Raw genomic sequence first — 19,839 nt, 5'->3', positions numbered from 1 at the left:
GGATTCCCAAATACAAGTTGTACTTCAGTTTCATAGGATATGGGGAGCCTTTTAGCAATGTCTGTGGCTGAGGCTTGGTAAATTCAATAATGGTTAGAGCTAACTAAAGTTTAGGGAATCAGGATTGTGAGGTGGGGAGGGGGGAAAGAGAGAGATGAATAAGAACATAAGAATAGCCGTACTGGGTCAGACCAAAGGTCCATCTTCTGACAGTGGCCAAGGCCAGGTGTCCCAGAGGAAATGAACAGAACAGGTAATCTTCGAGTGATCCATTCCCTGTTGCCCATTCCCAGCTTCTGGTAAACAGAGGGTAGGGACACCATTCCTGTGCATCCTGGTTGTTAACTATTGATGGACCTATCCTCCATGAATTTATCTAGTAATAAACTTTATAATATCTCATTAAAATGTAATGCCATTAAACTAACATGCCATCTAATAGTTCCTGAAGCTACTCTAAAGGGTGCTAGTCTCCTTCATACTTCCCTCCTCATATTATCCGCTCAAAACCTACATCCATCATAATGAAGAATTAGTAAAATATCTGTAACCAATATCACTTGTCTTGTCTTGCTCCCTAGCAGCAGTTGCTATACTTTCTCTTATGCTAAGACTCTGACTTTCCCAAAAAACATAGGAACAGCACAAGTAAAGAAGAGGGATGTCATAATTAACCATTCTGTTGCAATATATTCACATCCAGGAGCTGATGCCTCTACCAAAGCAGCTGCCAAATCAAAGGTTTTGCTAAACAAATGGGAGAAAATCTACAGCGAGGCATTTCTATCATCCTATAAGCCACCTGAGATGGACTCCCAAGGAAACTTACACCCAGTAGAAGTATACTGCAGTTTAAATGATTTTTTTTTTCAAGTCAGCCAGTAAAGTTCAATCAGTTTCATTAGACATGTGAATTGGACACAATATGCTAAACCTGACTCTCATAATAAATGAAGGAAGGAAGGTCAGACTATTCATAAAAACATTACAAGGAAAACTAATCAAGTCTGTGTCAAAGAAAAGGCTGTAGCTTTAGCAGTGGGTTGTATCTATTTGAAAAAGTATAATTGGCCCAGATGGGAGCAATCTGGGGCCTGAGTTTTAAGAGCCCATTTGACTAAAAGGCCAATAGAAATTCAACAGGTAGTATTCTGCAAACAAATATACACAGGGGCTTCAGCAACAGCAACTGCAGAGCAAAGTGAGGACAGCTCCCCTAACTAATCAGTGGGCAGAAAAGAACATTCACCTTCTGATATCTCTTCTATAGAAGTCAGTAACTATCCACCAGTGACTCAGAGTAAAGTCCAACCAAAAGCTTAATCCACTCTTATTATTCCCAAATCTCAGCAGTATGAATCTCGTGACCAGTGGAGCAAGCAGTTTCACAAGACTTTCTTAGTAAGTCTTGTGAATATCTTATTGGTCTTAAAGATTCTGATCCAAATGGTCTGCTTATAAGCAAGAGCTTGCATAGTGCTATGAACTGCTGCAGAATCATACTCCTGAACATAAGTTTTTGTTTTTCCAAAAACTTGTTTTTTAGATTTTATGGTTGTAAACATAATCTCCCAAACAGTCACTGGTGTAAAGTTATTTAAAATTGTTTTTGAGTCTGTAGACAGCCTCAAGCTATAGTTGATAGGTGTGAACTGTTCCTCATTCTACTCAGGGGAATGTCCATTCTGAAACCTAATGTAAACATTGCTTTAAAAAAAAATCACAGTTGCGATAACTACAAATTTGTAACTATAATAGCTGACTGATTATATATTAGGTCATTGAGTAGCTGTTAGCTGGATTGGAAATTTAACTTAAAAAAAACAAAAATCCAGCCCACTCCTGTCCTAGCCTCAAGGAGAAGGGAAAGAAGAGTGTCATCCCTTCCTCTTTGCCAAAACCTCAGATGGCCTCTGTGTAGCTACAAAGCCTTCTTGGCCCCAGCCCTGAATGGCTTTTGTACAGTTGTGTGTTTTCAGTGCAAACTGATGTGCAGAAAATCTGGATGTGCAGAAAATCTGGAAGAATTAAAAAAGAAAAAATGAAATCTGTACAAATAAAGGATGATATACAAATTTTTTTTAAAGGTTTTTATTTAGTATAATCTGAAGCTGCTACATAGTTTCTGGTGTTTCACCAGGTGCTGCAGAATTTGGGTTGAGATCACTTTATAGTTCAGGCTGTAGCCAGGGCTATATGTCTCTAGAAGGAGGTGTATGTGAGCACATGCACATAGCTCTGGTCCCTCAGATGAAAATCCTGCTTCTTCTGGGATTAGAGTTTTGTAATCCAGGGCACGTAGGCTAAATGCTTGTATTGCTGTCTACTCTCAAACTGGATGGATTTGGAGAGAGTGGACTTGGTGTGCTGTAATGTTGAGAATTGCCACTGCTCTCTACCAGTGTTTACAGCTGGCTTTTCAGTAAGTACCTTTTTAGTATTCTAATCTGTAGAGTAAAATTGATCAGGAAGACTGTCTCTCTATGGTCTCTCATAACTTTTCCCATGACGGGCCATTGGTAAAGGCAACAGTTCCATTACATCTGTAATACAGATGTTTAACAGATTCAGGTAAAAGATGTCAGCATTCTCTTGGTATTAGATAGCGGAAGCCCTGAAACCATTCTCAAAGAAGGTGTTGCAATGCAGCTCCACAGGCCTAGAGGTGCTGTAAAGTACATGAGATGGAAGTTAGATGTGGTGTGTGAAAATGACTTGTAGTAGGAGCCTTAGCAAATGTTGGGAAAGCTACAGTTCTCACAAGGGGGCACTGTCAATCCACCCAACCTTTTTGGGTTCATTGCCATCAGGATGCGTATTATGCCTTTAGCCTAGCCTGTCTCCTATCTTTCAGTGTCCTGTGAGGGGAAAACACATTGTGAGGAGATACCTCAACATGTTCTTGGATGTTACAGGTAGGGGTGTCCCTTTAAAATGATTAAGCAGTCTGAAATTCCAGATTCTTGATCAGCACTCTGCACTTTTGTAAATACTGGATTAATAATTCCTGATGAAGTCTCTCCAGTACTTCACAACTAACCTCTTAAGAGATCTTGCTCATGAATGAATAGCATGTTTAGCTAGCATTGTGTGCTGTGATGGTGGCTGGGGTTTAACTGAAGAGAACCTTGAAGCTAAAGTATGGCTTTTCCTTAATCTGTTTCGTTCTGTAAAGACTATGCAACTGAGCTAGCGCAAACAAGAGTGTTATGGAGAGGGTGCAGGAGAGAAGGTGGTAGTAACTAGGTGAAAAAGTATTGCAAAATATAATTTACACATCATACTGAAAATAGCAGGCACAGTGACAGGTTTGAGTGTTATCCGTGTTAGTCTGTATCAGCAAAAATCCAGGAGTAGTTGTGGCACCTTGCAGACTAACAAATTTATTTGAGCATAAGCTTTTGTGGGCTAAAACCCACTGCATTGGATGCATGGAGTGGAAAATACGGTAGGAAGATATATATACACATGCACAGAGAACGTGGGAGAAAAAATGAGTGTTTCCATACCAACTGTAAGGAGAGTAATTAAGGTGGACTGTTTAAAAAACACAAAAACAAAAAAAAACCACTTTGTGGTGATAATCAGGATGGCCCATTACCAACAGTTGACAAGCAGGCATGAGTAACAATGGGGGAAGAGGGGGAGCAGGAAGAATTAGCATGTCAGTTTTTACTTTGTATAATGACCAATCCACTCCAGATCTTTATTCAAGCCTAATTTAATGGTGTCTAGTTTGCAAATGAATTCCGGTTCCACAGTTTGTCCTTGGAGTCTGATTTTGGCATTTGCGGGGGGGGGGGAGAGGGGGGAGAATGGGAATCGGGGGTGGGTGGGTTGGATGGTGGTGGGGTCCCAGGGGACCTGTCAGAGGGCAGGGGTTTGGATGGGGTCAGGGCAGTCAGGGCACTGGGCGCAGAGGGGTTGGATAGGGGGTGGGATCCCGGGGGTTGGTTAGGGGCGGTGGTCCTGGAAGGGGGGGTGGATGGGTCAGAGATTCTGAGGGGGGCAGTCGGGGTGGGTAGGGGGTGGGGGCCAGGCTGTTTTGGGGAAGCACAGCCTGCCCTACCAGCCCCTTCATCCAGTTTTACAACCCCAATGTGGCCCTTGGGCCAAAAAGTTTGCCCACCTCTGCCTTAGTATGAAACTAGCTTGTTTGCATTGGTGTCATGGTCTCCTTTATGAGAAGACTATAGATCACACGGGTTAAGTACTGGGGCCGCTTCCCAAATAGTGATACTGCCCCTGACTGGTTCAGTGTTCAAAAGGATCATTTCTATTCCATACCAGTTTTCCAAGTCTAATTTGCTTTGAGGAAAGGTGGGGGAGTAGGGGAAATAAAACAGCCCAGTTGGAGCATTGTGATTCTTCAGAAACCCACACTTTAGAAAGCTCGTTAAAGAAGTGCTTAGTTGATCTGATGGTGCATTAGATTTTCAGAAATATGTATGCATTAGAACTCAGCATGTTTGGAAGTATGGATAGGGACTGGTAGTAAGTGGGAATGGGGGGTGATGTGTATAAACGTGACTACAATCTGCGTAAGTTCCTACCCTAAAATGTAAGGGCATCAATGTCTTAGATCTATTTTAAAAAGCTAATTGAACTTCTCTAGAAGTTCATGTGGAGTAACTGTTTACTTAGGGTCTGAGAGACCTTCAGATGTGCAATTTTGAAAATTTACTTCTCTTCAGCAGCTGTGGCAAGCCCCCTCTTGTGGGAGAGAGACTGCGTGAAGGGTCCTGAGATATGGTGTCAGAATTTGCGGACTGCATCAGAATGTGGAGCTGTGAAACACTGTCAGCAAACTGTCTGGAACAAGCCTTCTGTGGTGAGTGTAATTGAGACTTGTTCCACTCTACCATTCTGCTCATCTGTATTGTCATCTGCTGCTTTACTGTTCCTAAAGTTTGTTTCTGACTTGGAGAAGGAAGGTGCCATTTGAATCCCTCTCTTTTCTAGATGTTCAGGCCATCCAAAAGTTTTTTGCATCAAAGACCTGGCTACAATGTGTTAATTCAGATCTTAAAAAGAAATAGGATTTTCTTATGCAAGCTATGGAGGGAAAGGAAGAACACTCTGCTAACTTCTGCCTGTGTCAGTCCAATCACCATTTTGTAAGGTGGCAAGAGAGGGAAGAATAACCTAGAGACCATCCTGGACAGAGATGGAATGAGCTATGTAAACTTATTCCTTTTATGCTTCCAGGAGTGAATCCTATAAACTTAATGCCTGGTGTCTAACATCCATTATGGCTGCAGAGATCTCATTAAGCCACACTAAATTTGAAGGTGTCACAATGGAAAAATAAATAAAATTGTAATTGTGTATATATGCCTGCAGTGCTTCCTAAAACTTACCATGTACTGCATTTTTCTGTGGAAACTTATATTGTGGCAATGACCTTCATACCCATAATGGTATAATCAGTGCGCCTTCCAAATCTGTGTGCTTGAGAAAACCATGTTAAAAATATACTAACATTTGTAATGCATAAATGTATCAGGAAATGCGTTGGATAGTACAAGACTGGCTAGTTCTACTAGGTAATCTGTTTCCACTTCCTACCCCCTTGTTTTACTCGTTTCGCTACAGACTGGACCAAAAATTGATTGAGTACCATGCCCCAAAGGCAATGTTTTAGCTTGATTTTAAAAAATTGGTTGTGGGAAGATTTGGCTGTATGACCCCCCACTCTTGCTAGTTTTGGACTACAGTTTTTTTGCATCACCCTGATCTTATTTCTATTATTCTCCTTCCTCAATGCAAAATCATATGGTGGCATGCTTTCCAACTAATTCCTAAACAGAGCAGTCAAAAACAATCTCTGGAGCCTTAATGTCTTGAAGGGGAAGGTGGAACAGGAAAGTCCCTCTAAGATAGGCGTATCAAAAGCAAATTTTTCACACAGTCATGTGTGAAAGAGAACATGTTGTATTTTTGATATTTCTTACTGTAGTAGATGTGCTATTGCTTTGCTTTCTTCCACCCACATATGTTGTTTTTGTATCTGACATCTGTCTATCCTAGACACTGGAACTTGACATATTCGAAATGGCCTTGACTTTGGGATCGAACAGGAAGAGAATTGGCCTGTTTTTGGAAGAGAGGAAATAAAGCACAAAAGGCTAGAAAAATGCAATGCACAAGGAAAGCTTAGTATATTTACTAACTTTTAGATCCCTCTGAAGTAACTTTTGTTTGTTTTCCTCAGAAAAGCATCCCATGTGACTTATGTAAAGAGGTTGTAACAGTGGCTGGGAATCTCTTGAAGGACAATAGCACAGAGGTAAGCTTAAAGGCACTATGTGACTTCACTGTAATAGTTGTGATTCCCCAGGGAGGGGGAGTGCTCTCCAAATGGGGCTTAAGGCTTTTAAAAACTAGTGTTGAAAGAAGTATTAGTGAGGTATTAGTGCAGTGAATATCAACACTGGTGGCTCTGGGAAGATCTGGTACTGGAGAGCAAAGACCTGTATCATCACACCCCACCCTACTTCAGAGTTCAAGTGTTTCCAGATTGCGTATAGTTATTATCTGAGAATGAAGAACTGGCACATCTCTGTGCAGCTGCATGCATGAACACAGCCAATAACCCTCCTCTCATCTCATAGGGTGAGATCCGTTCTTATATCGAGAAGATATGTGAGTTCCTTCCTGACCAAGGCCTGGTATCTGAATGCAAGGAGACCGTGGATGCTTACCTACCAGTTGTCATGGACCTGATCAAAGAAGAGTTAGTAAGTTGACTGACTGTAAATTATTTTTGAAAACCTATGCCATGTCTCTTTGTTTTGTTCCTTATAGGGTAAGTGTGGGTGGGTTTAATCCTTTAAGCAGATATGAATGAGATTACTGACTCCCCTAATGTGCAGACCGTTAAGTCATTACAATGAAAGAAAACAAATCTAAGTAGTGGTGTATGTCCAGATCATGTTTTTGTGAAACCTGGTTATCCAAAACTCCCTGTTCTTAAATTTTGTCCTCAATCTCTCATCATTTCACTGCTCCTGATAATATAAATGTTCCCGATGTCCTGAAATGTCTTTGATATAAATTGGGTTAATAAAATAATAGAAATTACAGCCAGAAAAGTTCTATTCACTTGCCTACACAATGTTGCATTATAAATCCAATGGAAATGTTTCCATTTCACGAAGTGCAGATTAGTTTCTTTGTAATCTCTAAACTGAATTCTAAAACCACTTTCTTGCAGTGAATCTTTGCTCAATTTTTGAGATTGAATATGGCATCAGACTAGTGCTTTGTTTTTTCTAATTTTTTTCTCTTATATTCAGGATAATCCTGAAATACTGTGCAGTGCCCTCTGCTTGTGCCAATCCCTTCAGAAGCATCTTGCTGCAATGAAACTTCAGAAACAGCTCCAGTCCAACAAGATACCTGAACTGGACTTCTCAGAACTGGCATCTCCCTTCATGGCTAATGTGCCTCTTCTCCTTTACCCTCAGGACAAGCCCAAGCAAGAGTCTCAGGTAAGGATGCAGCATGTCTCTGGGCCCAGGAGAAGTGAATGTGTGTTCCATTCAAGTTTCACAGTGGCCTTTATAACAGTTTATTGATGATTTGTGTTTTCAGGCAACTTTAGAAGTTTGGAAAGCCAACATGCATTTAACTAAGAGAATGTCACGCTACAAATAAATTGTGTTATCATATGAGAATGAAATTGCCATTTTGCTGGCTATGCAATATTTGTTGTGCTTTATCTTCTGCATTGTTATAGTCTAAGGTAATGATACTGCTTATCATTAGGATTGTCTGACACTTTCCATTATAGGATCCTGCCTTTTAGTTGCTTATAACTTTGCCAAACTTTAACTCTGGGATGAAACTCATCCAGGCCAGGTGTCAGCCTCTGGAAGAATTGTTCTCTTTGAAAACTTCAACCAAAAAAGTCCAGGTGTTTCAGAGAATGGGATGAGGGAAAATGTTTTGACCGCTTTAAAAAAAAAAAAAAAAAAAAAAAAAAAGAACCCCAAACAACTTTGTTTTTCAGTTAGGTTTTAGTACCTCTCCAGGCTTTCAAGCAAAGGCTTAAAATTTGTCAGAGAAGTGCTTTTTTGCTGTTGCAGTAAAACAAACAACAACAGCAAAAACATATCTGGCCAAGTTTTATAAGCCTTTGAAAAATCTTACGTTTGCAAGGCTCAATAGAAACTTGTTAGAGTTTAGCAACTACATTCGCTGAAGATTCTGTCTGTATTGAGCATGCTGCAACCCAGGGCTGCAGGAGCTGAGGAGAACTTTCCCTGCAACTGTTTCTCCTAGTGGCACTAGACCTGAAAGCAAGGAAATTACTGAGACCCCCAAGAAAGAATCTCCCTGCTGATACCTTGTGGAAGAGAAAGTAACCTGAGTCCAATGCTGAGGCAACAAGAACTGCCTTACAGGGAAGGAACAAGATGTGTTGTACAGGGAGTAGACCGAGAGCTGCAGAGGACAGACTGGAAGGGCCTGAGGCAGAATGGCCTGTGACTATCAGAACGTTCCCCTCCAGAGCCAGGAGTCTCAGTATTCCTGAGCTGTCAGCAAATAGCTATGATACCCACTGACAATGTGTATACCTCATCTCCCCTCCAATGGCTGGGGCACACATGGTGAGGGCAACAGACTATTCCTGTCAGTTACTCCATGAGCTCAAGTGTATTAGAACTTATGATTTTATAAAGTACTCTTTAGAAGAAGTGTTAAAGTTTGTATCACAGAAGTGGTAATTGATACCAGCAACACAAGTCTGGCAGATGTTCCCGCATAACAAGTGTTAAGATAGTATTTTCGCCTTTTCTCCCTTTTCAGGGGGCTGGGGACGTGTGCAAAGACTGTGTTCAGCTAGTCACTGATGTTCAGGAAGCTGTAAGGACCAACTCATCTTTTGTGACTTCCTTAATTGCTCATGCCAAGGAGGAGTGTGAACGCTTGGGACCTGCCGCAGCTGATGTGGTAACAAAATAACCTTCTGTTGATTGATTAAGGAAATTGTCCATAGTGGAGACATGAAATGACCTCTGTAAATGTCTGTTTTCAATGGGATTAATATTTGGTAGAAACAAGGTAGATAATGTTAGGTGCGGCTCTTGGATTTAATTTGCTGGCCCAGCACTTACAAACCATAAGCTTTCTGATCCAAAAAAGCTTTCTATTTCCTTCCTCTTCCCAAAATTAAATCCTCACTTTAAGGTGAGTGTCTTAATGTTTTTTGAAAAGCCTGGAGGATTGTGGCAAGTAATCTGAGAGCTAATAGCAGTTACTGAGTGAGGTAACGCTGCAATAGTTTTTAATATATTTTTCTTTCATTAAATAACAAAATGGGCTGATGGGGAACACATGATGTGCACAAGTCAAGACATTTTGTTTGACTGTGTCAAAGTGTCACATTCAAGAAACTGTAAGTACACAAAAATAACCGCATAGCATGTGGCAAAATACTACAGGGGACAAATTAATTGTTGTGGGAAACATTGCTTTGAATTTTCCAAGATGTATGTAATTTCACCGTGATGTGGCATTAACCGTTGCATGTATGGGTAAAATGGTTTTGTTTACTGGTCTGTATTTCTCTCCCACAGTGCAAGGACTACATCTCCCAGTATTCAGACTTGGCTATTCAAATGATGATGCACATGGTAAGATCATGAGACCTCAAATCTCCTCTTGGTATAACTTCTCTGTTTTGTGTAGCTTCCTCTTAACTTTATTCTGGAGAATGGTCATACTCTAAGCCTTAAAGGTCATCAGGACGCCTCCAGATTCATTTTGAAGTGTGTAAACTTCATAGCTGAGGTCTTGAGATCCTTAATCAAGTCATATTAGTATACTTGGCGACAAAAGTCTGAATTCATTCTTTAGCTGTTTCCCTTATGTATCTGTCACAGCCATTCTAAAAATACATAGATATCTTTTGTTCTTGCAGACCTCAGAGTGCATGTAATAAATGGCTTTTAAATCTTCCATTGTGTATACTCTCTCGAACGTGGCTACTTTTTCACCTCTATGCCAAAAATGCTTCTTACAGATACAGAGCTGGTCCGTCCCAGGGACCTGACTTGATAACGCAACTTGGTTGATGGAATGGATGTGTCACATCCCCACGGTAGTAAGCATTGTCAGAAGAGTGGGGTTTCAGATAGCTGAAGTTCTAATGCATCTGCGGTTGGGGTGTATGCAGTGGAGAATAAATTTGTTATTCCATTGATACGGGCATTGTGTACAAAAACACATAAATTTTGTTTGCAACCTCTTACAGAGCACTTTTTCGTCCAGGGATTGCAAAGCACTTTACAGAGACTGGTTAGCACTGTTATCTCTGTTTTAAAAATAGAGGAACTGAGATACTGGGATGTGTCCAAAGTGACATTCACTGGCAAGATAGATCTGTGAATAGAGCCCATGACTGACTTGAACACTTGTTTTAAGCAATAGACATGCTATCTTGCTTTAAATAACCTTACTTAAATTGTGTTCAGCGTGTCTCAAAGGCTTGAACTTGACAGTATATTGTGAGGCTCTTGTTTTGGAATTTGTCAGTTATAAATGACTTTCAGGAGTTAAGGGCACACTTTAATTGGAATAAACATTTAAATTTTCTCTTTTGCATAAAGTTGGCTTCAAATTTTCAATTGTAACTATTGCATCTTGACAGTACTTCAAAACTGGAACATGAACACGTTTAAAATTCTGGTTTGCTCCGAGCAGGTTCACATTTTATCTGGAGGTAATCTTTCACAGGGTGCCTCATCAATGTGATAGCTTAAAAAATGTGCTACGAGCTATTCTGGGGTGAGCAATTAACTAAATGAAGGGTTGTCCTTGCACTGCCTACCTCAGGCATAGAGATTGGGGCACTAGCAAGATTTTTGTAAAAACCATATGCACAGCTCAACTGCTTGAGGTTTTTTCCTTTAATCAAACTGTTTTTCATTTCTTATTTTTCTTTGTGTCTCCAATCTCCTCTATCAACAGCAGGACCAGGTATGTGAGTAAGTTGCCTGTGGTGGTGCCTTGCTTTTCAGCTACAGGGCTGTAGTTCACCTCTTGCTAATTAGTTGTATATGTGGTGTGGCTGCCCTCAGCTTTGACAGATACAAGGGATGTTTGGGGGTGGAGTGAAGAAGAGAGAGGGGAGAGAGATCTCCAATGAATAGGTCATGGTTCCTGCTCCTGACATCAGCTCTTCATTATGATTTCAACCTAATGGTGGAACCACCAGTGGAGCGGATTGCTTTTCCTGGGGTAGAGGTGAAGATGTAGGAAAATTTTGACACTGCCTCTAATCAGTTTCTGGTTTCATTCTTGAGTCCTTGAGCTCTAAGATGAAGTCCGTGCTGTGACTGGTTTTCTTCTAGGTTGACCTTTATAGGTCAGGGCAATAGTTGTAGACAGTCACAGTATGTGAATTGGGAAGAAGATATAGGGGGCCTTCAAATTTCCACTCTTCCAGTGCCTCTTAGTTTCCTGTTTAGGAAAGTCCTGGGGGAGACCTTGTGTCTGTCATGTTTCAATGAAAACATGTTGCATGTATGTGGTGCTGCTGTAGCATTAATACCTTGAAACGCTTATTATAGTGCATGAACTAGGGAACTCAACTAAAGGCAGTGCCTGGCTGACCTGAATCTATGTAGTCTGAAGTGGTGCTCTCTGTCTGAGATATTGCTTCTACCTGTGCATGGAAGTCTTACAGGCGAGGGGCATGATAGATAAAACTGTGTGGCATTGAAGCAGTAAACCTCCATTGTCTGAAGTGGTTTCCCTTGTTAGAGGATGGAGATGGAAAAACACTTCTCCCTTTCTATTACTATTTGATGGTCAGACTGTCCATGTAGTGGGGGAAGAGGGCAGTCTGAGTATGACCACATCTAATCTAGACTGCTTTTTCTGCTAGCCTCTGGTGCTGACAAGAATTTGCCAAAAACCTATTTGGAAACATAATCCTCTAACTTTGTACCCTATGCTGTTGTAAGTGCTGTCTGTTTTCACTGTGGTGGCATGAAGGGTCCTATTTGAACAATTGTTCCCTGTTTCACATGTCTGGCATTAGTGTGTGTGGTTGGGTTTTTTGTTTTTTTTTAAGTTAGTACCACCAGTTTCAAAGGACTTAGGACTTCTAGTTACATCTGTGTGTGTCAAACAGGAAATCAGCTTCTAAAAACTTCCCCTTCTGAAGGGGGAAAGTATTCTGGACATGTTTCTAACACACTTTTATGGCATCATAAAGTGCACTTACAGCTATGAGTGTTCTAGTACTGCAGGTCATAGGGTCCTGGCTTCTACTAAAGTTTAGATAGCACTTCCTCCTGGCCTTTCCCTAATCCTGTATTAACCATACACAGGATGGAGCAAACCGTAGTTAAACCTACCTTGGGAGAAGAGTGGGGCAGGAAGTGTCTTAGTTTAGAGAATAAACTAGCCTAAGAGGCCCAGCCATCCTTCTTCCCCTCTCATCTCACTGCTTCCTTCCCAAACCCTTCACAAACTCTTCTTTCTGGATTGTAGGTTTGTGGGAAATGTCCATGAAGGGAGTGGGTGGGAGAGAATGCAGTCCCTTTTACACAGTAAGCTCTTCAATTCTGGTGTCTATTTATAGCGCATTGCTTGTAGTGGGTAGAACTACAGATGCAGTAGCTCCAGTCTTGCTGACTCCTTTCTTCCCACCCCCCCCAGGTGGTCTGAACACAAATGTCACAATCAGCTAAACTGTGTTCAGTCACTTGGTTACTGTCATGTAGGTGCGAGTTCTTAAGGGAGCACCATCACTTTGAAATTTAGTCAGTCTAAAGAAAAATACTATCCTTTAGTGCTTTGTGAAGAATCAACACAAATGGGATGTTGGTAAGAGTTGTAAAATGCACAAACATAAACAGAAGAAATAATTGTTTTCATCTAATCTTTGTTATAGCAATAGTAAGTGTCCACTATAGTAGTAGTAGGGGAGTGACCTCTCTTTAAATTGTTGGTGTGCCCATTTGAACACCTTTGCTACCCTGTACTGCAGCAAGATTGGAGCAGATAGCTGTAATCCATTCACCATCATTGGGATTGCTGAGCTGAAATAGTGGCACTGTTGCAAAGAACTGTAGAGAATGGCTCTTGTACCGCAGGGCAGGGCTCAATACAAGAGCCTACATTTGCAGATCATGTTTGCTGATGATCAAAAGCTTTTGCTTCTATTTGATTTGCTCCTTCCTCTGTATGATTTGATTAGTAACTTGAGTATCTGCAAGATTTATACTATAAAACCCAAAGCCTTGTGTATAAATAACTGGTTTCTGCCTAGCTTTTTTGTTTTTTTTGCATTTCTTGAAAAATTAGGGAAGTATGGGCTAAGTTACTGCTACTGTAGGGATAGTATATTATAACTGCATGAAAGTGATCTTGTTGGAAGCATCGCTTCATGCCAACACTTTATTTACAGAATTAATCACATAACATGGCATCTAATGAAAGTAACATGCTTTTACAGAAAATAGTTAATTTTGTGGACATCAGTCAGTCTTGAACTTCCCAGCATTTCTTGGATCTTGCACAGACTCCATAGAGTCCAGATAAAATGTGTTCTTCACTCAAACCTTCATAAGATTAAAGGGGGAATAGCAGAATATCCTCTCTACTGTGATCTCATTGGCTACTGAAGAAGATGCATGTCTTTTAAGGGGTTGGTCATTTGCAAATACTTAAGAACTAGCCCTAAATCCCCACTAGTTTCAGATTAAAAATGACTAAACCTGATCAGTTTGTCTTGCCTATAACAGTAATGGCCAAAACTTTTGTTTCCTTCCACAGTAGTTGAATTTGAGAACAATCTTGCACTTTTAGAGCTCCTAATTGTATTACTGCTTTTTGAATTCTGGGCTATCTTTTCCCCCTTTTTATGAAGCCTGTGAGGTTAAATAGAATCTGTGCAGAATCTCTTAAATTCTGTCTTTAGCTGATGTGTGCGGATCCCTCTCTCTCCAGCAACCAAAGGATATCTGTGCCATGGTTGGATTCTGTCCTTCCCTGAAATCTGTGCCCCTCCTGACTCTAGTGCCCGCAAAAGTGATGCATGAAGTGAAGATGGAACCTGTGGAGGAGGTAAGATGGGGCTTTCAACACCACCTGCTGTCTTTTTTGTGAAATTACAAAGGCTACTTGAGCCGGATGATGAAGCAAAGCTATATAGATGTGTGCAGACTTTCAGACTTCCATTTCAGTGCACAGAATAATACGTCTCCTAGCATATTAAGCTATTGATCATCACTGGTTGGAGTTTTAGTTTACAAAGCTGCTTCCTTTTGGAGAGTTGCATTTTGGGGCAGGCACAGAGCAAAGCTGTGAGGTACCATTTTAACTTTTTAGTCAATTATGAATTGTAGTACAGTACTAGGCTATGTCCAGGATGTCTTTCAGTTGCTTATAGCTTGAATTTTGAAAAGCATTTTTTTTCAAGCATTATTAGAAGCACTAGGCCTTATTGAGGGCTAAGCCTTTGATAAAATTGAAGTTTAGCCTGTGTTTGGTGTTAGATGCTTTTGATGTTTATACCTTTTTAAAAAAGGCAGTATTCATACGTGTAACTCAATCAGCTCAATTTATATTTTGTTCAAACTTTCTGAAAATCAATTCCCTGTCACCTTTTGTCTGAAGTGAAGGATAAGAAACTTCAACCCAAAAGAGAAGTCTTTTTTTCAGATAGTTACAATGTACTAGAAATGAGGACTTTGAAAAGAATGTCTTTGACAGTATTCTCTCTGGTACAGGAAACTGGAGGAGGCTTGTGGCTCAAATTGATTTGGTCCTGAAGATCCAAGTGAGCTCTGTAGCTTTTTAAAAGTCAGTGCAGATAATAGAAACAAAGTAATTGGATTGGGGAAAAATCACCTGGATCAGTGTTTCTCAGACTGTGGGTCAGGACCCCAGAGTGGGTTGGGACCCTATTGTAATGGGGTCACCTGAACTGGCTTAGACTTGCTGCCCGGGGTTGAAGCTGAAGCCCGAAGTCCTCAGTCCAGGGTGGCAGGGCTCAGGTTACAGCCCCTGTGCTTGGGGCTGTAGTGTGCTGCCTGCTGTTCCCTCCCCTCCCCTCCCCTCCTCTCCCTCTGCCCCCGCCTCCGTTGAGCAGTGGGGCTCAGGCTTTGTCGGTCCCCCTCCCCCTCAAGGGCAGCGGGGCTTGGACAGGCCCAGGCTTCTGTCTCTTCCCTCTCCTTTCCTCTCCTTCCCCCCCCCCCCCCCCTTGTGTAATTTTTGTTATCAGAAGGGAGTCTTGGTGCAATGAAGTTTTGAGAACCCCTGGCCTAGATACACACATTCCCCTCCCTTTGCAGGTTTCAGTCCACTTCACAAACTTTTCATCCAATATTAAACCGGGCAAGAAGTTACCTTTCTTTTGAAGACCCTTTTGGAACTTACAAATAGACTTTTTTTTTTTTTTTTTTTTAAATTTCAGTTCACCTGTGGCTTTGTCCATACTGACTCATCGTATGCAACTCACTTTCAGCAATTTATCAGTGGTAATTAGTGTTTACTTTGTCATCTCATGAAAATCTAATATAGGAAACAAGCTGTCATGCTGCACCTGAACAAATTTCACATTTGGTTGGTGATAGTCTTTTCTGGATCATTTTTAACTTTATAGATGATTATGGCATTAATATTTTAAATATTACCTTATGCTCAGATGCAGAAAAACCTGGTGCAAACTGAAACATTCTCTATCTGCGATATATGTGAGACAATGGTGAAAGAGGTGACCAACCTGCTGGAGAACAACAGGACAGAGGTGTGGAGTTGGTGCAAAGGACAATTTTTATACTGTGATATTTTGAAATAGAACTTGTACTAAATACTTGCTGGAATGATGTGGCTCCTTGCTTGGAGCATGTACCACTGCAGTTATAGGGGTGTAAGGAGAGTTGGTATGTGGTAACTTGTGTTGCCCTAATAGTACATTCTGGGTTTCTCATGCTCCTGGAACAGTGAGATCTCTGTCCCTCTCCTCAGTGGGATCAAGGGCATAAATGGGTACTACTGGGATTGATTCCATGGGTTCTTCCTTCTCACCACATCTCCCACACTCTCATTCCAGGAGGAAATAGTGTTTGAAATGGAGAAGCTCTGCTCCGTGTTCCCTCAAAGTATCAAAGACCAGTGTAAGGACTTTGTGGAAATTTATGGCAAAGCTGTCATTGACATGTTGTTGGAGGCAACTAGTGCCGAAACTGTATGCATCATGCTGAAATGTTGCACAAGCCGCAAGCCTTCTCCTGAAGGTAAGCACTGGGTAACAACTACTGAGTATTTAAATAATGAGTGTGATCAGATTCCCCTGTAGGGACTCTTTTTTACTATACTGTTTACCTGGACCTTAATTGTTAGCCTCTTGGCTACTTTCCAGTCTAAGAACTAGACCAGCTTCAAGATAAGAGGTTTTCAATATAATCACTCTAACAAAAAATGCTAATAGTCAGTCTGTCTATTTTTGTTTAGTGAGAACTGCTTCAGAGCCATTGCAGGCTGGTGACTTCTGTGACGTGTGCAAGATGGTTGTACATTACTTAGAGAAGCAACTGGAGAAGAATGCTACAGGAGCTGAAATTGAGGCTGCACTTGAAAAAGTCTGTCACTTCCTACCAAAATCTATCAGTGAGGAGGTAAAGTACCTTATGTGGGGAGGGTAAATAGACATAAATGTGATAATTTAGCCATTATGAGGCTAGAGGATCTGAGGGCTAAAATCTATGCTCTGTCACCTATCGGAGTGCTTTTTCTCTACTCTGATCCTTTTCCCTTTAATAGATTATCCTTTCTAAAACCCAGCTGGGACCAAATTCTTGTGCACTGTGCCTGGATATTAATGTCCAAGTCTTCACAGTGACTTTTTCTGTGCTTGAGGTGGCTCACTGCCTCCATCTGTGGCAGGTGATATTTGAAATATTATGGAAGGGCTCATGTGCCACTGACTGCTTTGAAGCTAGTCACAGTACAGCTGAGACTCTGGAGTGTGTTTTGGTTTTAAATTGCCCCAAATTGGCAGCCTGATCCCTGTTGGAATTTCTCTGATGCTTGGTATCAAAGGGTATAAGCTTTCTGGCAGATCAGATGGCAGCACCTTCCTCTGGATATGTGGCAGCCTGCTTTACAATGAGAAAAGAGAGCAGTACAAATTGGATAAAGGTATAAAACCAACTAGCCCAGCAACACAGTAGAAAGGCAGAATCCACATGTTGACTTGTATGAAAATACTGCCAATTGTCATGCTAAAGCAATTAATGATGATCAGTCAATTGCAGTAAGTAGAATGGTTACAGTGAAGCACTTTGTCCCTTCTCTGGAGGATAAAGGAACTGGGAGTTGTCTGCTGTCCCATCCTGGTTAAAAAAAACACCTTATATTGAGATGCAAGTTGCTGGATTGTTTCTCTGTTAGCTTTCTTGGGAAACTTGTAATGACTACAATTTGTGATGCCCCTTATCTGAGGTGGAGGAGTTGGAACAGATCACCTATTAGGCTGCCTCAGCCTTTTGGTACAGTTTAGGGGATTAACAAAGTTGTGTCAGCAGTGTACTGGTTCATGAGTTAGCAAAAGACAATGTGTTAGTACACAGTTTAAGATATCTGATAAACCTTGATTGGATGGCTGAAGAGTGTTAATTGGATATAGTCTTTCATATAGACCCTGTAATGGATTTGGACTGGTAACCTGTGACTAAAAGCAGTTATAAGTTGGTGGTTGTCCAGTGACTCCTGTAAAGTGAGCTGGTAATCAGCTCATGTCACAATTGGCAACCTTGTTGGAATTCTCAGCAGAAATCCTGGACTTAATGGTCATGGAGACTGATCATCTTCTCACCTTTGAAGATGGTATCGGTGCAGTGGAGCTTGCCTTGCTGCTCCCTGGATTACCACCAGATAGGTTTGCTCAATGGTCTGCGGGGAGATGTTGGATGGCATGGGAACTGAGTTACTGCAGAGAATTCCTTCTTGGGTGCTGGCTGGTGACTCTTGCCCACATGCTCAGGGTTTAGCTGATCGCCATATTTGGGGTCGGGAAGGAATTTTCCTCCAGGGCGGATTGGCAGGGGCCCTGGAGGTTTTTTGCCTTCCCCTGCAGCGTGGGGCACGGGTCACTTGCTGGTGGTTTCTCTGCAGCTTGAGGTCTTCAAACCAATTTTGAAGATTTCAATAACTCGATCCTGGGATAGGGGTTGTTATAAAATTGGATGGGTGGGGTTCTGTGGCCTGCCTTGTGCAGGAGGTCAGACTAGATGATCAGATTGGTCCCTTCTGACCTATGAGTCTGTGTTCAACCTGTTGAGTTTCCATTTCAGATACTGGCATAATCTCATCAATCACACTAAAATTTGCTTTAAAAAAGTTGAGCAGACTTTTCTCTCCATAGTGCTGTGATTGTCCTTGGAATACTTTTTGTGCATACTCTTCCTCTCCTCCACCCTTCTCAGTTCTTTCGTGCTTGTGATTGTATTCTAAGCTACTACTCTGAGGTTTAGCTTCAGTGGCAGATCCAATTTGGTGCTCCTTCCAAATAACAGACTGATGGTAAAACGTATTGCATCAGTGAATGCTGTTTGGAGGAGGGGAAGGTGTGTGTTGTAAATTTTTTCAGTAAATCTCTTCACATGTCACAATCTAAGACAACAAATGTTAGTAAAAAAAAAAAAAAAAAGGTTGGGGAGGGGGAAGACTTTAAATTAGACCCTGAAAAAAGACTTCTTAATAGAACGTAAGTACTATGTTAAAATCACAATTAATAAACAAAAATCAAGCAGAAATCAATACACCAACATTGGTGTGTCGAAAATGAGGCCTGATTGGTGGACAGAATAACAAAAGGATGGGCTAGTCCTTAAACAAAAAGTTTTGGGGAAAAAATTGGCTACAAGTGCAAGCCTCACCATCCTGGTTGCCTCCCCCACCATCTTGGACCTCCAGCATTTGTTATTCCAATCCTGAGAGGTTACTTGACCAGTCATAGTGAGGGACCAGATCACATTGCTGCCTCCGCCAACTCTGGCTGAATCATGAACACTACCTGGGATGTGAAACTTTGGCTTTGTCTCAACTACACTGTTTTTTGTCAACAAAAGGCAGCTTACATTGACAAAAACAGTGGCAGTGTACACGCTAAATGCCAGTGTAACTCCCCTGCTATGCCAACATGCTAAAACAACCTCAATGTCAGGCGTAGGGCTTGTGTCTGTATAGTTAAGGCAATGCAGTGTCTGTGTAGACACATGTTCCCTACACTGGCTGTTGGTTATCATTTTTGTCAATTTCACAGTGAGCGGTGAAACCTGACAAGAAGGCCGGGCAGCTAGAGTCCAGCAACCCTCTGCTCCCAGTGGGGAGTCCTGGGGTTGCTGGATCCTGCTCCTAGTGGGGAATGTTCGTTGTTTTGTTAATTTTGTGGCTCTGGAGGGGCAGCCAAGCTCCTGGTAGGGAGCTGCCAGCAGGGCTGAGACCAGGCTCCCACGCTGCTCCTCTTAGGTCGGTGGAAGCACTCCTGGTGAGGACGCATGCTACTGACCTATGGAGGGTAGAGTGTACATGGGCCGCTGCAGTAATGCGGTGACTGTAAATTGACCTAAATAGGTCAACTTGCCTGTGTAATGTAGACATATCCTTTTCTCTTCTCACAGTCCCCACGTATCCTCTTCCTTCCCTGCCTTGTTTCTTCTGTTTCCTCTCTCTCCTTTTTCCTTCTGTCCAATAAGTCTGGCTTTAGGCCTCTAAACAAAAAAGCTAAAATGCAGTGCCCCAAACAGCCTGATGCCGGTGTGAGTTTGTCAGGTCTCAGGGTGACTGATAAGACTGTGCTATATGTGTGTGTCT

General features: G+C 41.6%; 1 protein-coding gene across 5 annotated transcripts in view; it reads left to right on the top strand.

Annotated features, from left to right (window-relative positions):
• Positions 1 to 19,839, top strand: part of LOC115654777 (prosaposin-like) — a 35,838-nt gene that overhangs the window by 10,393 nt on the left and 5,606 nt on the right. Inside the window, exons 1-12 of one of the 5 annotated variants that reach the window (XM_030569545.1) lie at positions 2,882 to 2,915; positions 4,698 to 4,831; positions 6,215 to 6,289; positions 6,615 to 6,740; positions 7,299 to 7,493; positions 8,815 to 8,958; positions 9,585 to 9,641; positions 10,978 to 10,986; positions 13,969 to 14,085; positions 15,668 to 15,769; positions 16,076 to 16,259; positions 16,477 to 16,640. In XM_030569545.1, the coding sequence (XP_030425405.1) occupies positions 2,897 to 2,915; positions 4,698 to 4,831; positions 6,215 to 6,289; positions 6,615 to 6,740; positions 7,299 to 7,493; positions 8,815 to 8,958; positions 9,585 to 9,641; positions 10,978 to 10,986; positions 13,969 to 14,085; positions 15,668 to 15,769; positions 16,076 to 16,259; positions 16,477 to 16,640 (1,326 nt within the window). In that variant the 5' untranslated portion in view covers positions 2,882 to 2,896. Of the gene's footprint in view, positions 1 to 2,881; positions 2,916 to 4,694; positions 4,832 to 6,214; positions 6,290 to 6,614; positions 6,741 to 7,298; positions 7,494 to 8,814; positions 8,959 to 9,584; positions 9,642 to 10,977; positions 10,987 to 13,968; positions 14,086 to 15,667; positions 15,770 to 16,075; positions 16,260 to 16,476; positions 16,641 to 19,839 lie in introns of those variants that run through there. The other 4 variants (XM_030569541.1, XM_030569542.1, XM_030569540.1 and 1 more) reach the window with 4 other exon arrangements.

The sequence above is a fragment of the Gopherus evgoodei genome, chromosome 7 (genome assembly GCF_007399415.2).
Source record: "Gopherus evgoodei ecotype Sinaloan lineage chromosome 7, rGopEvg1_v1.p, whole genome shotgun sequence".
Taxonomy (NCBI): Eukaryota; Metazoa; Chordata; order Testudines; family Testudinidae; genus Gopherus; species Gopherus evgoodei.
The sequence above is the reverse complement of the archived record's forward strand: the minus strand, read 5'-3'. Positions and strand labels throughout refer to the sequence as shown.